This window comes from Lynx rufus, unplaced genomic scaffold, assembly GCF_022079265.1.
Source record: "Lynx rufus isolate CCGP_SWC_20201006 ecotype Redwood Valley unplaced genomic scaffold, mLynRuf1.p SCAF_7, whole genome shotgun sequence".
Classification (NCBI taxonomy): domain Eukaryota; kingdom Metazoa; phylum Chordata; class Mammalia; order Carnivora; family Felidae; genus Lynx; species Lynx rufus.
Window position 1 is genome coordinate 83019778 of NW_025814889.1, and position 18812 is coordinate 83038589.

General features: G+C 41.9%; 1 protein-coding gene across 2 annotated transcripts in view; it reads left to right on the forward strand.

Moving 5' to 3' along the window:
- RBMS2 (RNA binding motif single stranded interacting protein 2) overlaps positions 1-18812 on the forward strand; it is a 72951-nt gene that overhangs the window by 48201 nt on the left and 5938 nt on the right. For both annotated transcript variants that reach the window (XM_047067035.1, XM_047067034.1), the window contains 10 exons: positions 761-852; positions 2307-2464; positions 8794-8873; positions 9009-9118; positions 9454-9500; positions 9670-9763; positions 16715-16792; positions 17081-17191; positions 17775-17855; positions 18258-18343. In XM_047067035.1, the coding sequence (XP_046922991.1) occupies positions 761-852; positions 2307-2464; positions 8794-8873; positions 9009-9118; positions 9454-9500; positions 9670-9763; positions 16715-16792; positions 17081-17191; positions 17775-17855; positions 18258-18338 (932 nt within the window). In that variant the 3' untranslated portion in view covers positions 18339-18343. The remainder of the gene's footprint in view (positions 1-760; positions 853-2306; positions 2465-8793; positions 8874-9008; positions 9119-9453; positions 9501-9669; positions 9764-16714; positions 16793-17080; positions 17192-17774; positions 17856-18257; positions 18344-18812) is intronic.

The following is an 18812-nucleotide window of genomic DNA, read 5'->3' on the forward strand; positions in this document are numbered from 1 at the left end:
TACTCAGTGCTGGGGAGGCATCTCTAAGGTTTTCAGGCTTAAAAGACTAACAGATATTTAGATTGTTTGGTGACCAGATAGCTAGAGCTGAAAATGCTATTTTGGGGACCCAAGGCTAGAAGCGTGCACAGAGTCCCTCAGCCTGTTTTGGACTTCTTGTTTCCCCAGATTGGATGGTGGATATGGGAGGTAAGATTGTTTCTATTTAGTAAAGCATTGTAAATGCCTTGCAGTAGTGGTAGTGGTGCAATGACTTGGTGGGTATTATTTTGTAAGGATGAATTTGTTGAGGTTTCGAGCAGCGCTGGGTGTGGATGGAGGAATAGAAGGAGGTGAAGGACTATCTATTGGGTGGGGTGGGGCTTCTCACAGGTGGCTGGCTGTCTGCAACGGAGAGGCTATATTCCCTACATGCCTGGCATTCCTGGGATGTGGCTAGAAAACAGGAAAGAGTTCGTTAGGGGTGGGGGCTGTGGATTATTAGAAGAGCCTAGTTTCTGAAACCTCCTATTTCTTAAGGGGGAGGGAAAAAGGCAAGAACATCACAAGGACCCCATCGCCCTTGGCATGCATAGCTGTAAAATAGACTAAATCTCATGGGGTTTGAAGAGCACGTGGATAACCGCTTGAAACCTCTTAATTTCTTTCTCCCTCCTACTCTGTTACATGGATCATAACTCTTCCTCTGTCTTCTGACAAGCCTGGGCCTCCTGCATCCCCTACACCCCCACCTCCCAGTGATGCTATTTCCCTGTTCCAGGCTATGGCTTTGTGGACTTTGACAGTCCTTCGGCAGCACAGAAAGCTGTCACAGCACTGAAAGCCAGTGGTGTGCAGGCACAGATGGCAAAGGTAAGGGTTCTACCCCATGTCTACTCCTCCTAGCACCAGAGGTCCAGTTCTAAGGCTTCCAGAGGGTGTAAGACCATGAATTTGATGGGCAAGGGCCATGTGCAGTAGTTTTTGACTATATCTGACCAAAGAAAGGCTGGGCCAGCGTCCCATTGAGCATCCCTTGGCTGCCAGAGGAAGGTGTTCTTCAAAATCTGTGGTAGGTAGCTCTGTCAACTCTTCCTCTCATCAAGTATTATAAGCAGGTAAGAGGGTCAAGAAGCTTCCCTTCCTCCTGCTGTTTCTCCATTTACACCCTGGCCCCACTTCCCTACCAGACAGCTTGTGGTAGTTTAGCAACATTCTATGAAGAAGCCAGTTGTGCAACTCAGAAGTTAAGAAGTGCTCTTCACTTCCCAACACTGTTCCCTTTGCTTGTGCTGGGGGTGGGGTATCTGTAGGGGAATTGTTAGGGGTTGGGGAGAGGGAAGCCACAGCAAGGAAGGAAGCTGACCCTCTTTGTCATGTCTCTGGGGAGCTTTTGTTTTAATCCAGACTACTAGAAAACCTGAGGCTTTTCTCTCCCTTCTGTTTTGAGGCGGGATTGCCCCCTTGCCTTTCTGAAGTCATTGTGAATACTCTGTAGAGCTGATGAGGTGGGCCTGACCGTCACTCTTTCCTGTATGGTTAAAGAAAAACAAAGCCCTGAGGGGAAAGGCAGAAGAGGGATTGAAGTTGCTGGTGACCAGACCCTACTCTCTAGGGCAGTGACTGCTTAAGTTCTTAAAAATACAGCTGTGGGAAGTTATTGCCATTTTGCACATTCTGCCCCCTGGTGGGGGCTCTTCCACCTCTTTCCTCTTTTCTGAGAAAAGCCCTCTGATAATGGCGTTTAGGAGACTTCAGAGTTCCTAGGAGATTAGAGCTCTGAGGGCTGCATGGTGACCCCGAGAGCTAAACATCTGCCCCTTAGCACAGCCCCCAGCACATTGCCTTTCCTTTCCCCTTCTCCCTCTTCCTGCTCTCCCTCAGTCGAGAGTGAACAGGCATTCCTACTCAGAGGATTGAACAGGCATTCCTACTCAGAGGATTCTGCTGTGGCCGGAAGAGGAGGGAGGAGGATTGCTTAAAACAGGCCAGCCGGGAAGCAGTGCTGGCCAAGGGAATCCAGTGCTGGGGAGGGAGGAGTAGCTGCTCTGCCTAGTTCTTAAAGAGACAGCCAAAACATCACCGATGACTTGTATTATGGGTGTGTAAAGTACTGGAAATATTGAATCTGCTTTTTTTTTTTTTTCCCTCGACTCAACATACAATCCATGGTAGTGAGACTAGGTGTTATGAATAGTTAAGATACACTTTGTTTATGTGGGCCCCTTCCTACTGTCTCTTTTCTGAGATGTCGTATTGTGATGAGGGCTTAGGGTGGAAGAGGGATAAGAGATGTGAGCTTCATTTTCTCACTTTTTTCCCCATAGCAACAGGAGCAGGACCCCACAAATTTATACATATCAAACCTTCCATTATCAATGGATGAACAAGAACTGGAGGGGATGCTGAAGCCCTTTGGCCAGGTTATCTCTACTCGAATCCTTCGAGATACCAGTGGGACCAGCAGAGGGGTTGGCTTTGCAAGGTGAGGGATATCAAGAATGGTAAATGATGAAGTTAATAAAGAATGTCACTTAGAAGATCACCAAAAAAATCTGTACTCCCTCCCCCAAGGGACAAATTATTGGCCTAAAGTACTTGACAGTGAATCAGAAATTCATTTAATTAGAGGTCACAATACTCAAAAACCCATTTGCTCCCAAATCTTTATCCTTTCTCTACTATTTCTTGCTACTGTAGCATTTGTTCCTTTGATCCAGACCCAAGAAGAATACAATAATTCTATATCTTCTTACAGTTTACTGAATAGTTTCTCATTCTATTATCTCATTTAATCTTTACAACAACCCCACGAAATATAGTAAAACCTTGGTTTGCGAGTATAATTCATTCCGGAAACATGCTTGTAATCCAAAGCTCTTGAATATCAATGTGAATTTCTGCATAAGAAATAATGGAAACTCAGATGATTCGTTCTACAACTCAAAAATATTCATATGAAAATTATTACTACAAATGATTACTATAATAAAAAATATAAAGAAAAATAAATTAACCTGCACTTATCTTTGAAAACCTTCATGGCTGGTGTGAGGGAGACAAGAGAGAGTTGGGTTATTGTGTAGGGCGACTTTCACTAACAGAATCACTGCTATCTGTTGGCTCAGTGGAATCTTTTTCTACATGGCGGCCATAGTATATGGTCACACGGATGTTGACTCCAGTGCAATATTAATAAACTCTCATCATATACTGTATTTAATGTAACTGGCAATAAGGCAGCAGAGGGAAAGGTCTGTATACCTGCAGGCAGCCTGACCTAGAACGAAGCAAAGCATTCCTAAGTTTACTCTTGTGTGGACTGTCCATACAAAAGCAAAGGACTGTCCATAGGTGCTTTGAAGTGACAAAAAATGCACTAGTGCCTGTTGTGGGCATCTTCCAAGGTTCTGAAAAATCACTGATTTCTGCCAAACACCGCGGCCTAAGACTGAGCATTCAAGCATAGAGATGATCACCCACAGTCCTGCAGAAAGAGAGAGAGGGAAGAACCATTGGCTCAGTTGTGATCATGTGACATTTGGCGTCACATACAACTTGTATTGTAAGACATTGCTCATTTATCAAGTTAAAATTTATTAGAAATGTTTGTTCATTTTGCAGAACATTCACAGAACAAGTTACTTGCAATCCAAGGTTTCACTGTAAATATTCTCTGTTTTAAGGAAACCAGGACACCTGGGTGGCTCAGTCAGTCGAGCTTCTAACTCTTGTTGACTCAGGTTATGATCCCAGGATCATGGGATTGAACTCCGTGTTGCACTCTGCACTGGGTGTGGAGCCTGCTTGGGATTCTGTCTTTCCCTCTGTCCTTCATGTGCTTCTGTCCACTCATGTGCTTACTCTCTCTCTCAAAAAAATAAAAATAAAAGGATACTCTAAAAAAAAGCCATTTTATAGATAAGGAAACCGGAGTCCCCAATATAAAGTGATTTGTGCAAGGTCCCACAGTGAGTGGTAATCCTTCTGGCTTTAAAATCAGTGGGATGAAGATTTGGTCTACCTTTTCAGTTCTGTTGAGAGACTTAGATCCTAGACCAACTCTGCCACTAACTGCCCCTGTGATATCAGACCTTTATGTGACTTGGTTTACTCTGTGAAGTGGAGATTGATATAGATGAGTGGTTTTCTTAAGGTATACCCTACAGCTGCGGAGTTCTCCAGGTTGCCTACCTCTTCTGGGCTTAAGTGTCATTTGTAGGGCTTCATAATCTCCTAGCCCACTTAAGAAATGGTGCTGCCTTTATTTTAAGATTTTGTTTAAACGGAGATTCTGTCACTTTTTCTAAAAGTTTGAAAACTATTGGAATAAGTGATCTGAAGTTCCCATTTTGTGTTAAAATATCTTGTCTGGTCCAGGAACACTCCCTTACTCTGGAGTATTTCAGATCTTGGAAACTCAATCTTGGTAGCACCACCTGCTGGCAATCCCAAGTATAACTAAAAGAGAGTTCCTAGGCTTGAAGTCATCAGACTTTTTTTTTTTTTGCTCCCATACTCTTAAAGCAGAGGTTCTCAACCTTTTTCAGTTCATGGCACCTTATGTTGCCTCAGTACTTTGTTTTTTGCTCTAGACCAAAAGAAATACTTGAAGGGGCACCCAGCTGGTTCAGTCAGTAGAGCATGCGACTCTTTTTTTTTTTCTAATTTTTTTTTTCAACGTTTATTTATTTTTGGGACAGAGAGAGACAGAGCATGAACGGGGGAGGGGCAGAGAGAGAAGGAGACACAGAATCGGAAACAGGCTCCAGGCTCCGAGCCATCAGCCCAGAGCCCGACGCGGGGCTCGAACTCACGGACCGCGAGATCGTGACCTGGCTGAAGTCGGACGCTTAACCGACTGCGCCACCCAGGCGCCCGGAGCATGCGACTCTTGATTCTGGGTTGTATGTTCGAGCCCCACATTGGGGTAGAGTTTATTTAAAAACAAAACAAAAAACAAAAAAACTGAGCAAAAGAAATGCGTAACAGTTCAGTTTATTGAGTAATTTAATGGTCTAAACAACTCAAAAAGTTTTTATGTTAAAAATTTTGTAGCTATTTTGGAGTGCCTGGGCGCCTCAGTCGGTTTTTGCTTGATTTTGGCTCAGGTCATGATCCTGGGATTGTGGGATTCTCTCCCCCACTTGTGCACCCTCTCTAAAATAAAAAAAAATTTTAATTAAAAAAATTGTAGCTATTTCAAAAATGCATTAAAAGAGAAAATATTTTTATTTCAATCTTTATACTTATTATACTTACAAATGGGATGTGCATCTGTTGAACACTGCACAACTTCTCAAGCCTTGGAATCAGATTAGACACTTACACCCTTATTTCCTGTTATACACTGGTTTTCTTACGGTTTTTGCTTTTGTCGTAGCCACCATTGAAAAACTAGCTTTGTAATAATACAGTATCAAAGGATTGTAGGGTGATCTAATGTTGAAATAGTGACCTGTTTAGAGTTAGTAGTCCATCCAGTATCCAACAGATGTTGCTGTATTTTCTTCAGAAAGTTCAAAAATTCCCTATGTGTGCCTCTGTGAGCTCACTGCAGAGGCACAGGGTACCTCCGAGCCCAGTTTGGAAACTGTGGCTTTGAAGACTTGAAAAACTGAAATCTTTTGCATCTTTCTATGTTACTATCTACATATTTTCTTCATACATTTAGATCTTGCAAAGTATAATTTCCAGCAAATTACAAGTATTGACATTTTAAATAAAACTGTCATGTCATTTATAAATGTATGCAAATATATCTAAATGTCATAGCAATGTGATATACAAAATCATCCTTTTAAAAATATATAGGACATTTCTTTTTTAATAGTTATAACTTTTTTTTTAAGTTTATTAATTTTTTTTTTTAGAGAGAGGCGTGCAAATGGGGTAGGGGCAGAAAGATTGAGAGAGAATCCCAAGTAGGCCCCACACTGCCAGGGCAGAGCCCGATGTGGGTCTTGAACTTACGAGATCATGATCTAAGCTCAAGTCAAGAGCCAAACGCTTAACTGACTGAGCCACCCAGGCGCCCCAATAGTCATAACTCTTAGATCATTCTTATTATGATGTTCTTTTTCTTTTAAAAAAACTTTTTTTTAGTGTTTTTTATTTATTTTTGAGAGAGAGAGAGCACAAGCAGGGGAGGGGCAAAGAGAGAAGGAGACACAGAATCTGAAGCAGGCTCTAGGCTCTGAGCTGTCAGCACAGAGCCCAAAACAGGGCTCGAATTCATGAACTGGGAGATCATGACCTGAGCCTAAGTCAGATGCTTAACTGACTGAGCCACCCAGGCGCCCCTTCTTTTTTTTTTTTTTTTAATAGACTGATGTGTTTAGGGACTATTTAAATTTTATTTATTTATTTTGACGGGGGACGGGGCAGAGGGAGAGGGGGAGAATCCCAAGCAGGCTCCATGCCATCAGCATACAGCCAGATGCGGGGCTCAACTCCACAAACTATGAGGTCATGACCTAAGCTGAGATCAACACACACTTAACCAACTGAGCCACCTGGGCGCCGCCCCCCCCCCCCCCCCCACTTTTCTTGATCTTGTATTTCCATTCCGTTTCCTTACAAAATTGTATTCCAGTATAAAATATTTTTATAGTTGAAAGTCTTTTTATGGATCATTCTGTCGTACTTCTCTGTAACTGTTTTTTTTGTTTTCATGCTGAGAAACCTGTTCACACAAATAAGTAAATGGGAATAGAAAGAGTTTTGTTAAAATAGGAATTCTTTGAATTCTTATTTATATGCCAATAACCAATGTGATTGATTTGTCAAAATTGATTTTTTAATGTGTCCGTTAACAACCTACTGAGTTATCCAGCTTGTTGGAAAGAAGAATTAGAAACATCTGACTTACAAAATGATTTAAAAGTCAGGCATCATTGCCTCTTGTGGAGTTTGGGGATGGGTGCAAAATCTGTGGAAAGGGGTGGCTGTGAGAGGGCACTTGACCTTTGGTGGCCACAGGCTCTCCCCAGGCAGACCAGTTTTAGGAAAGAGCTTATGAGGAAGTGGAGGGTCTGAAAACAGTTCTCTTAAAATACCCCATGCCTGCGTAGCCTTCTGGAAGATTAAGGAGTAGAAGTAACCCAACTAAAGACTGCTGCTGTGGAATACCTAGGTTGTGGTTTTTCCCTAAAAGGTTCCATTTGAGACCGTTTTAAAATGACCACCTTCATAGGAATGGTTCATATTTTTAGTGGTTATTGGCATAGAAAATGCAATGAGATTTACTTTAAATATGGAAGGAGGGGAAGATACTGTAACTTGTGTCATATAGACCCTTAGAATTTTTAGAACACACTTAAAAGACATGATCTCATTTGATCTGCAATAGGGTAGGGTGGATATTATCCCTAAAGCAGAAATGAGGAATAGGTCCAGTGGGTTTTTGTGCAGGTCCTAACTCACAGAACTTTGGGTAGTAAACTGGTGCTGGAATCTAGATTTTCTAGTTTCTTACTTGTCGTCTTTCCCCAATAAGACACTTTAACTCAGTAGTTCCCAACATTGTTTCTGTCACTATAGACCATGAACTCTGTCTTCCCTTTCCTCTTACAGTTTTATAAAATCTTAATATTATTAGGAGCTAATTAGACTACAAAAGCAAAAAATAAACATTAGCAAGTTCTTAGCTTGTACAGTTTTATTGGAGTGAAGTTAGGAATTTTGTAATAAAAACTAATGGTGACATGGGGTACCTGGCTGGCTCAGTGGGTAGAGCATGTGATTCTTGATCTCAGGGTCATGGGTTCAAGCCCCACACTAGGCATAGAGCTTATTAAAAAAAAAAAAAAAGCAGGGGAGCCTGGGTGGTTCAGTTGGTTAAGTGTTCTACTCTTGATTTTGGATAAGGTCATGATCTCACAGTTTGTGAGATTGAGCCCCACGTTGGGCTCTGACAACGTGGAGCCTGCTTGGAATGCCCTCTCTCCCTCTCTCTTTGTCCCTCCTTCAGTTGTATTGTGTATACTCTCTCTCTCTCAAATAAATATTAAAAAAATTTTTAAATAAAAAAATCTGGGTGTCTGGGTGGGTCATTTGGTTAGGTGTCCAGACGTCGGCTCAGGTCATGATCTCATGGTTTGTGAGTTTGAGCCTCACATTGGGCCCGCTGCTGTCAGCACAGAGACCGCTTGGGATCCTCTGTCTGCCCCCCTCTCTGTGCTCCTCCCCTGCTCACACTTGTTCTCTGTCTCTCAAAAATATACATAAAAAAAAAGGTTATTCCTAAGAAATAAATAAGTAATAAAATAAAATAAATAATGGTGACAGCCACTATTTATTCTATTCTTGTTTGTGAACCAGACCTAATAGTGGGCCTATCCATCAGTAACTTCTTTGGGATATTCATAGCATGAGGATCTTCATTTTTCCTTTTAGGAGCCCTATACGAGCCAGTTGAGGGAGCTTTTAGAAGCTGGGGTTGCCACAGGGTGCCTGGGTGGCTCAGTTGGTTAAGCACCTGACTTCGGCTCAGGTCACAATCTCACAGCTCTTGAGTTTGAGCCCTGCGTCAGGCTCTGTGCAGAGCCTAGAGCCTGCTTTGAATTCTGTGTCTCCTGTCTGTCTGCCTCTTCCCTGCTTGTGCTCTCTCTTTCTTTCTCTCAAAAAATAAACATTTAAAAAAAATGCGGTTGCCTCTTCAAGATACCTTGAATTTGTGTGGAGAAAACTGTGTTTCTAGAGTCATAATTTTTGGAGCATTTGTGGGGCTGGGAACTTAGAGCTTTCTCTTTGAATGTAGGGGGAGCACAGATCCTGGAGAAGCTAGAGCCTAACCCCTCTTGTGCTCCTTAGGATGGAGTCCACAGAGAAGTGTGAAGCCATCATCACCCACTTTAATGGAAAATATATTAAGACACCTGCTGGAGTACCAGGTGAGGCATCTGGGAATCAGGCTGAGAGAGCCACAGATTGTTACTTCCAGGGAAGATTCTGGAGGCATTTTGCATGAGTGTGAATGGACTAAGTGAGGTAGGACTCAGCTGCCTGTTTGCTTGCTTTCTTGGCAGCCCCTTCTGATCCCTTGCTTTGCAAATTTGCTGATGGTGGTCCAAAGAAACGACAGAACCAAGGAAAATATGTGCAAAATGGACGGGCCTGGCCAAGGAATGGAGATGTGGTAAGAGGACCTCTGAGGAGACAGGAGTACTAAGGTTATTAAAGTGGAATGGAAATTACCATGGCCTGATTTCTGTGAGTTTAGTGGCAAGCTTGAGAGCTATAGCATGTAACTGAGAGATGGCTGGCTGCTTAACATGATCTTCAGTGTGGGTCTTGAGCGGGATTTTGCAGCCTGCACAACCAGAAAAACTCCAGAACAGCAGTAATGGGACCAGTCCAGACTTTGCTCTAATCTGTTGCATCAAACACATCCTAGTCTTGACATTCTGGGCTTCCTCCTGTTACCACCCAAGGGCTCACAATATGATTGATCACTGTGTTCTTCCTTTATAGGGTGGTATGGCTTTGACCTATGATCCCACCACAGCTCTTCAGAATGGGTAAGGGTGTTTGCTATCATTGGGCTACCTGAAAATGACAACAGCCTGTCCTGGTACTGGGATGTTTCATCTTGATTTTTAAACAGTAGTTAGTGGGAAGTGGCTGTGTCTGTTAGTGGGGCCCTTGTGGTTTCCTGTGACTCCTTACTGATGAGGTTCCTTCTTCCAGGTTTTACCCAGCTCCTTATAACATCACCCCCAGCAGGATGCTTGCTCAGTCTGCACTGTCCCCATATCTTCCATCTCCTGTGTCTTCATATCAGGTGTGTTCATGCCCAAAAAAGGGTGTGGTGGTTTTCCGTTATCACTGTGCTTTAGGTAAAGGAATATAAGGCTGGAAACTACTTATTTTTTGGTGTTTCCTTTATGTATATTGCTCACAAATCATTTTAGTTGAAAGCATAACATGTGATCACATTACATATATATAGACTGTTATGGTAGCATCCTCTTACTCTCTGTCTACCACCCCATAAGTAAACCCATATTAATTTCCTTTCCATATATTTCAAAAAATTCCATATTTTTCTTCATGTGATATACACATATGTATACAGTTTTGGAAGTCATCGTTTATTTTACAGAAATCTGGCCATATTAAATATATTTTTATACTTCTCTCCTCTCACTTAACAGTATCTTAAACCAGTGATTCTCAAAAGTGTGGTCCCTATGGGGCGCCTGGGTGGCTCAGTCGGTTAAGCGGCCGACTTCGGCTCAGGTCATGATCTCGCAGTCCGTGAGTTCGAGCCCTGCATCGGGCTCTATGCTGACAGCTCAGAGCCTGGAGCCTGCTTCGGATTCTGTGTCTCCCTCTCTCTCTGACCCTCCCCCGTTCATGCTCTGTCTCTCTCTGTCTCAAAAACAAATAAACGTTAAAAAAAAAGTGTGGTCCCTAGACCAGTAGAATCACCTGAGAATTTAAAAAAACATAAATTCCTGGGTTCCACCCCATATCTGCTGAATTAGAAACTCTGGGGATGAGTCCCAGCAATCTGTCACCATACAAAGTTATTATAGTATTATCGACTGTATTCCCTATGCTGTACTTTTCATATCTGTGACTCACTTCATACCTGGTAGTCTGTAGCTCATAATCCCTTCCACCTATTTCGTCCATCTTCACCCCACCCCTCCACCCCCCTGGAAAGCTAAATTTTTAACAAGCTCTACATGTGATTCTAATGTAGTTAATGTTGAGGTTCTTTATTTTAATTATTTCTTTTTTTAAATAGTTGCATTATATTTCATGCTGCAGATATACCAGAATTCTTCAACTCTATCTTGGTGAAGGGTATTCACTTGGATTTCAGAGTTTTTCTGGTACAAATAACACTCCAATCCATGTATTATTCAACCTAGCAGGCACATTCCTTGGACTCTAGCTCCCAGAAATAAAACCACTCATAAGTAAAGACCCCTATGGCTACATCCTTAAGTTTGAGTACTTTTATTTCTGGGGACTAGAGTCCAAGGAGCATGATTGCTAGGTTGAATAATATATGGACTTTCAGGGTTCTTTTTGTTTTTAATATGTATTTTTAAAGTTTATTTATTTTGAGAGAGAGGAAGAGAGCGCATGTGCATGTGAGCAGAAGAGGGACAGAGAAAGGGAGAGACAGAGAATCCCAAGCAGGCTCTGCACTGTCAGCACAGGAGCCGAACACAGTTGGGGGGAGATACAGTCTTAGGAAAAGTGGGATCATGCATGCCTTGAACTGCAACCAAAGGTCTGGTGCTTGACGGACTGAGCCACCCAGGCGCCCTTGGACTTTCAGTTTTATAGCTGTTGCCAGATTGCTTTCCATAAAGGCTTTCCAAATTGCTTTCCATAATGTTTCAGTTCACATTATGGGAGTGAACTGAAACAATGTATGGGAGTGCCCATTTCCCTCCAGCCGTAAGTGACATTGCTCTTTTTAAGTTTTTCCTGTTTTGATAGGTGTAAAGTGCATTGTTGCTTTAAATTTTTTTTTATGTTTATTTTTGAGACAGAAATGGAGCATGAGTGGGGGAGGGGCAGAGAGAGAGGGAGACACAGAATCTGAACAGGCTCCAGGCACAGAGCCTGACATGGGGTTCGAACCCACCAACTGTTAGATCATGACCTGAGCTGAAGTCAGAAGGGATGCTTAACCAACTGAGCCACCCAGGCACCCCTGCATTGTTATTTAATTTGCACTTCCCTGACTATAGCTGAGTTTAAGCGTTTTTTGTTCGTTTTTTTTTTTTTTGCATTTATCATATTTTGATTTGCTCTTCTCTGATTGCTCTTCATATGCTTGGCCCATTTTTTTTGTTTGGTTATTCCTTTCCCATCAACTTATAAAAAACTTATTTGTATATTATTTAAGTATTAATCCTCTGGTTATCTTTCTTACAAATATTGTTTTCCAAATTTATTTTTTGTCCATTGACTTTGTGTTGTGGTCCTCAGTCTTGAACTGTAAATCTGAATCACTTGGAGAGCTTATCAAACTTAAATTACTGGGCACCACACAAAGAATTTCCAATTCAATAAATCTAGGGTAGGAGGCAAGAATTTTTTTTTAATTATTATTTTTTTAAATGTTTATATTTGGGAGAAAGAGAGCATGAGTGGGGGAAGGGCAAAGAGAGAGGGAGACACAGAATCCAAAGCAGACTCCAGGCTCCGAGCTGTCAGCACAGAGCTCAACGCGGGGCTCAAACTCATGAACCATTATGACCTAAGCTGAAGTTGGACGCTTAACCAACTGAGCCACCCAGGTGCCCCTTCCAAGATTTATTTTGATTGTTTTACATTTAAATATGTAATCATCAGGAAGTTATTTTTTTAATATATATATTTTAAAGTTTATTTTGTGAGAGAGAGTGTGAGCAGGGGAAGGGCAGAGAGAGAGGGAGAGAGAGAATCCCAAGAAGGCTCTGTGCTGACAGTGCAGGGCTTGAATTCATAAACTGTGAGATCATGACCTGAGCCGAAATCAAGAGAGTTGGACGCTTAACCAACTGAGCCACCCAGGCGCCCCCAGGAATTTATTTTTGTATATGGTAGCAGATAGGGATTTTTTTTTAATGTTTATTTTTGAGAGAGAGTGCGTGTATGCCCACGTGAGCTGGGGAGGGGCAGAGAGCAAAGGAGAGAGAGAATCCTAAGCAGGCTCTGAGTTGTCAGTGCAGAGCTCAGACTCATGGGGCTTGATCTCATGAACCATGAGATCATGACCTGAGCCAAAATCAGGAGTTGTTGCTTAATTGACTGAGCCACCCAGGTACCTCTAAAGATTTCATAAGTAATCTCTGCATTCAACACAGGGGCTCAACCTCACAACCTTGAGATCAAGAGTCACACAGTCCACTGACTGGGCCAGCCGCGTACCCCACCAGATAGGGATTTTATGGCATTCTTTCAGAATGTTAACGAGTTGTCCTAGCACCAGATTATTATATCATCATATTTGAATTAATGTATTATTAACATGGTGAATTAAATTAAAAATTAATGGTGGGGCCCCTGGGTGGCTCAGTCAGTTAAGCATCTGACTGCAGCTCAGGTCATGATCTCACAGTTTGCAAGCCCTGCATCAGACTTTGTGCTGACAGCTCGGAGCCTGGAGCCTGCTTCAGATTCTGTGTCTCCCTCTCTCTCCCTCCCCCACTTGCACTCTGTCTCTCTCTAAAAAATAAAACATTAAAAAAATTTTTTTTATTAAAAATGGTGAATTAAATTGTCACCTTTGTCATATAATAAATATTGGGGTTTGTTTCTGTATCCTTTATCCTCTTTCAGTGCTCATTGTGTCTGTTCTTACTCCAGTGATGCGTTGACTCGATCACAGTGGCTTTCATAATATGGTCCAATATAAGACAAACCTGTTCCAAATTTTTCAGTCTTTTTGCTATTTTTGGCATTTACTCTTCTGTATAAAGTTTATGATTGATCATTTTATCTAATTTTTGGAAAACTGATAATTTAAAAAAAAATTTTTTTTTAACGTTTATTTATTTTTGAGACACAGAGAGACAGAGCATGAACAGGGGAGGGGCAGAGAGAGAGGGAGACACAGAATCTGAAACAGGCTCCAGGCTCTGAGCTGTCAGCACAGAGCCTGACGCGGGGCTCGAACTCACGGACCGTGAGATCATGACCTGAGCCGAAGTCGGACACTTAACCGACCAAGCCACCCAGGCGCCCTGGAAAACTGATAATTTTATTTATTTTTTCTTTTTTTCAATGTTTTTTTTTTTATTTTTATTTTTGGGACAGAGAGAGACAGAGCATGAACGGGGGAGGGGCAGAGAGAGAAGGAGACACAGACTCGGAAACAGGCTCCAGGCTCTGAGCCATCAGCCCAGAGCCTGACGCGGGGCTCGAACTCACGGACCGCGAGATCGTGACCTGGCTGAAGTCGGACGCTTAACCGACTGCGCCACCCAGGCGCCCCTGATAATTTTAATTAGAATTACATTAAATTGATTAGTTTAAGAGAACTGACTTTTTTTTTTGAGAATTGACTTTTTAAAAAGTATTCCCTCCACCCAAGATTTGGTATTTCATGTTTTTAAATCTCTTTTTATGTCCGTCAACAAGGTTTTCGTGTTGTTTACATAGGTCTTATACTTTTCTTGTTGAATATATTCCTAAGTGTTCCATAGTTTTTATAAGCATTTCTAGATACTTCTGGATACACTGAAGAAAAGCTGTTGGTTTATGTTCATGTATCTTGTATGCAGCTACCATGCTAAATACTACTACTAGCATTTTTTTTTTTTTTTACTGAGTCTTTTAAGTTTTCTAGGTATACAGTTATATCATCAGTGCAAAATCATAGCTTTCTCTTTCTTTCCAATTTTATGCCATTGTGTTCTTATCTAATTGTAACCTGTTTAACCCTACTATAAACTACTATTTTCATAAATGCAGGGGTTTTAATATTTCTTTGTTTAGGTTAATGTTAACAGCTAGGTTTTGGTAATAGCTTTCAATATATGTATGTAGTTTCTAGTCTCTATTTCACTTTTTGGTGTTTTTTTTGTTTGTTTTTAATAAATTGCTGCTGGATTTTATCAAATGCCTTTTCAGCATCTCATACTATGGCTTTCTCCTTCAATTTTGACTTTTGTTTATAGAGTATCTGATGTTGAACAATCCTTATATTCATGGGGTAAACCTACTTGTTTATTGTGATGCATTTCTAGTTTCTCATTGCTAATTTTTTTCCATTTTAAAATTGAGATATACTTCATATGCCATAAAGTTCACCCACTAAAATCAAAACCACACTCAGATATCACCTTACGCCAGTCAGAGTGGCTAAAATGAACAAATCAGGAGACTATAGATGCTGGCGAGGATGTGGAGAAACGGGAACCCTCTTGCACTCTTGGTGGGAATGCAAACTGGTGCAGCCATTCTGGAAAATAGTGTGGAGGTTCCTCAGAAAATTAAAAATAGACCTACCCTATGACCCAGCAATAGCACCGCTAGGAATTTACCCAAGGGATACAGGAGTACTGATGCATAGGGGCACTTGTACCCCAATGTTTAGAGCAGCACTCTCAACAATAGCCAAATTATGGAAAGAGCCTAAATGTCCATCAACTGACGAATGGATAAAGAAATTGTGGTTTATATACACAATGGAATACTGCGTGGCAGTGAGAAAGAATGAAATGTGGCCTTTTGTAGCAACGTGGATGGAACTGGAGAGTGTGATGCTAAGTGAAATAAGCCATACAGAGAAAGACAGATACCATATGTTTTCACTCTTATGTGGATCCTGAGAAACTTAACAGAAGTCTATGGGGGAGGGGAAGAAAAAAAAAAGAGGTTAGAGAGGGAGAGAGCCAAAGCATAAGAGACTGTTAAAAACTGAGAACAAACTGAGGGTTGATGGGGGGTGGGAGGGAGGGGAGGGTGGGTGATGGGTATTGAGGAGGGCACCTTTTGGGATGAGCACTGGGTGTTGTATGGAAACCAATTTGACAATAAATTTCATATTTAAGAAAATTTTAAAAAATAAAAATAAATTCACCCACTTAACGTAGACAAGTCTGTAATTTCTAGCATATTTTGCAAAGTTATGCAAGTATCACCACTGTCTAATTCCAGAATATTTTTATCACCTCAGAAAGAGACTCTGTACCCATTAGTAGTCACTGCCCATTCTCCCTCACCCCCACCCCCTGGCAACCACTAATATACTTTCTATGGGTATAGATTTGTCGACTGTGGATACTTCATATAATTGGAAGCATACAGGGCTCTTGGGTGGCTGGATCGGTTGAGCCTCCGACTTTGGCTTGGATCATGATCTCACAGTTCATGGGTCCGAGCCCCATGTCAGGTTCTGTGTTGACAGCTCAGAGCCTGGAGCCTGCTTTGGATTCTGTGTCTCCCTCTCTGCCCCTCTCCACTCATGCTCTGTCTCTTTCTCTCAAAAATAAAACATTAAAAAATTTTAAAAAAATAAATGGAAGCATACAGTATATGTCTTTTGTGTCAAGCTTCTTTCACTTAGCATGCTCTCAAGGTTTAGCGTGTTGTAGCATATAGTGGCACTTGGTTCTTTTTTATGACTGAATCAGTCACATTCCTTTGTGGGACTATACCACATTTTGCTATTCACTTATCAGTTGATGTCTCTTTGAGTTGTTTCTGCCTTTTGGGTATTGTGAATAATACTGCTTTGAACGTTTGTGTACAATTATTGTGTCAACACATGTTTTAGTTTCTCTTGGGTATATACCTCCAAGTGAACTTGCTGGGTTACATAGGAACTCTGTGTTTAATTTTTTGAGCAGTTGCCAAACTGTTTTCCAAAGCTGCTGTACCATTTTACGTTCCTGCCCGCAGTATATGACACTTGTTATCCTCTCCCTTTAATTACAGCCATCCTAGTGCGTATGAAGTTGTATCTCATCGTGGTTTTGATTTGCATTTCCCTAGTGACGAATGATGTTGAACCTCTTTCATGTGCTTATTGGCCATTTGTGAATCTTCTTAGAGAAGTATCTATTCCTATCCTTTGCCCATTTTTAAATTGGGTTATTTGTTGACATGTAAGAGTTGCTAATATATTTTATAAAGAGTTTATTCTTAATGTTTCTATGTTGTGAGGGGGCATTCCAACTTTTTTGGGGTTTTGCTGAAACCAAACTATCAGATCACTGGGAGAAACAGTGGTTTCTAGGCAGTTAATGTGTTTGTCTGTTTATTTTGTTTGCATTAGAGAGTAACTCAGACATCTCCTGTACAAGTACCTAACCCATCTTGGATGCACCACCAGTCATACCTCATGCAGCCTTCAGTGAGTGTTCAGAAGTGGGCAGAAGCCAAAGAGGCAATTTGATGTAAAGAAAAACAATGGGAAAAACAATGTAAAGAAAAACAATGTGGGTGTGAGTTCTGACTTAGAACAAACTCAGAGTTTGTTATTCCGAGACAAGGACTCCTCCACGCCAATGAGCAGAGCTCCTGTTTCTGTTGTACAGCTGGGTTACTATTCACGTGTTGTTTCCCAGGAATTTTAAATGTCTGCCTTCAGTGGTCCTGATAGATGTGAATCACTAACCCTGTCCTTTGGTGCTGCCTCTAGGGTTCAGTTCTGACACCAGGGATGGATCACCCCATTTCTCTCCAGCCTGCCTCCATGATGGGACCTATTACCCAGCAGTTGGGCCACCTCTCCCTCAGCAGTACAGGCACGGTAAAGCAGGACATTTATGATTTTCAACTCTAACTGAGCAAGGGGTCCCTGTGTCATACTCTTCAGCATAAATACTTGTGAATGAGGGCGGCGGTTACTTCGGCATCAGTGAAGGCACACTCAGATGAGGAGAGAAACAGAATACGGCCGTTCTGTTCCCCAGTTCACTCCTTTTAACTGATTCCTCCTCGGAAAACTAAACAAATAGTGCTTCTGTCTACATAGCAGTTTATCCAGGAGCTCACACACATGTCCTTAGAAATTCTTACGAAAATCATAGAAGAATGCGTGAAGCTCTTGAAGTTTCTCGTAGGTCAGCTGCATTCTGGCTTGCACAGGAGAGCTTCAAGGCTGTGTGATGAGCAAAAGCAGAAGGCAGGAAAGATCAGGAAAGGAAGGCATGGAGGTGGACGTCTCTCTAAGCCAGTGCACTTTAGAACCACCTGAAGTGCTCTTGAAAAAGACAATTAGATTAGACTCTCTGGGGATGGAACATAGGCATCAGTGGTTTTTAAAGCTTCCCAGGGACTTTAAATGTAGCCAAAGAGCCCATCTCTGAGCCTGTTGCTGGTTTTCACTCTAGTACATGCCGACGGCTGCTGCTATGCAAGGAGCATACATCTCCCAGTACACGCCTGTGCCGCCATCCAGTGTCTCAGCTGAGGTAAGAGCTTTCTCGTCTCTTTGGATTGAGGATAGGACAACAAACAGGCAGACTTTCACCTGATCAAGATCTTCCTCTAACAGTGATGCTGGTTCTGTGTTCCCAGTCAGCTGGTAGGTATGTGAGTGAATGTAGGAAATAAGGACTTCGTCTGTGTCCTTGAATGAGGCCCTTCCTCACATTGGACAGACAGTGGTTAATGCTGCTCGTACTGAGTAGTGTCTTGGGAAGAAGAGAGAGTGCTCTAATCGTTGAGGAGGTGATGCTGTGTGCGCATGTGTGCGTGTGCTCTCACGGGTGTGCAGAAGGGGGTGGGTCTGGGTGGGTTCTAGTTAGGCTACTTTAGTGGGAAGTCACCAAAGGAATGTGTAAGGTGACCCTCCTACCTTGGCTGTGGTGCAGGAGAGTGGCGGCCAGCAAAATCAGGTGACGGTGGATGCTCCCTCAGATCATGGGGTCTACTCTTTCCAGTTCAACAAGTAACAGCGGTAAGAACCATAGGTTCTCATGTCTGTCATCCTCCTCCCTCCCCTCTCTGGCTTCTGCCTCCTTTAGGATCCCCCTCCCCATCTGTGGTAAGTACAGGCCTACCTCTTTTTTGTGTGTTTTACTTTATTGAGCTTTGCAGATATTACATCTTTTTTTTTTTTTTTTTACAAATTGAAGTTTTATGGCAACCTTGCTTTGAGCAAGTCTGTCAGCACCATTTTTCCAACAGCATTTACTCACTTCATGTCTCTGTGTCACATTTTGGTAATTCCAAAATATTTCAAATTTTTTATACCTTTGTTATGGTGATCTGTGATCAGTAATTATGACTTTCTGAAAGTTCAGGTGATGGTTAGCATTTTTAGCGATAAAGTACTTTGAAATTTAGGTATGCTTATTTTTTTTAGGCATAATGCTATTGCACACCTAATAGACTACAGTATAATGTAAACATAGTTTCTGTATGCG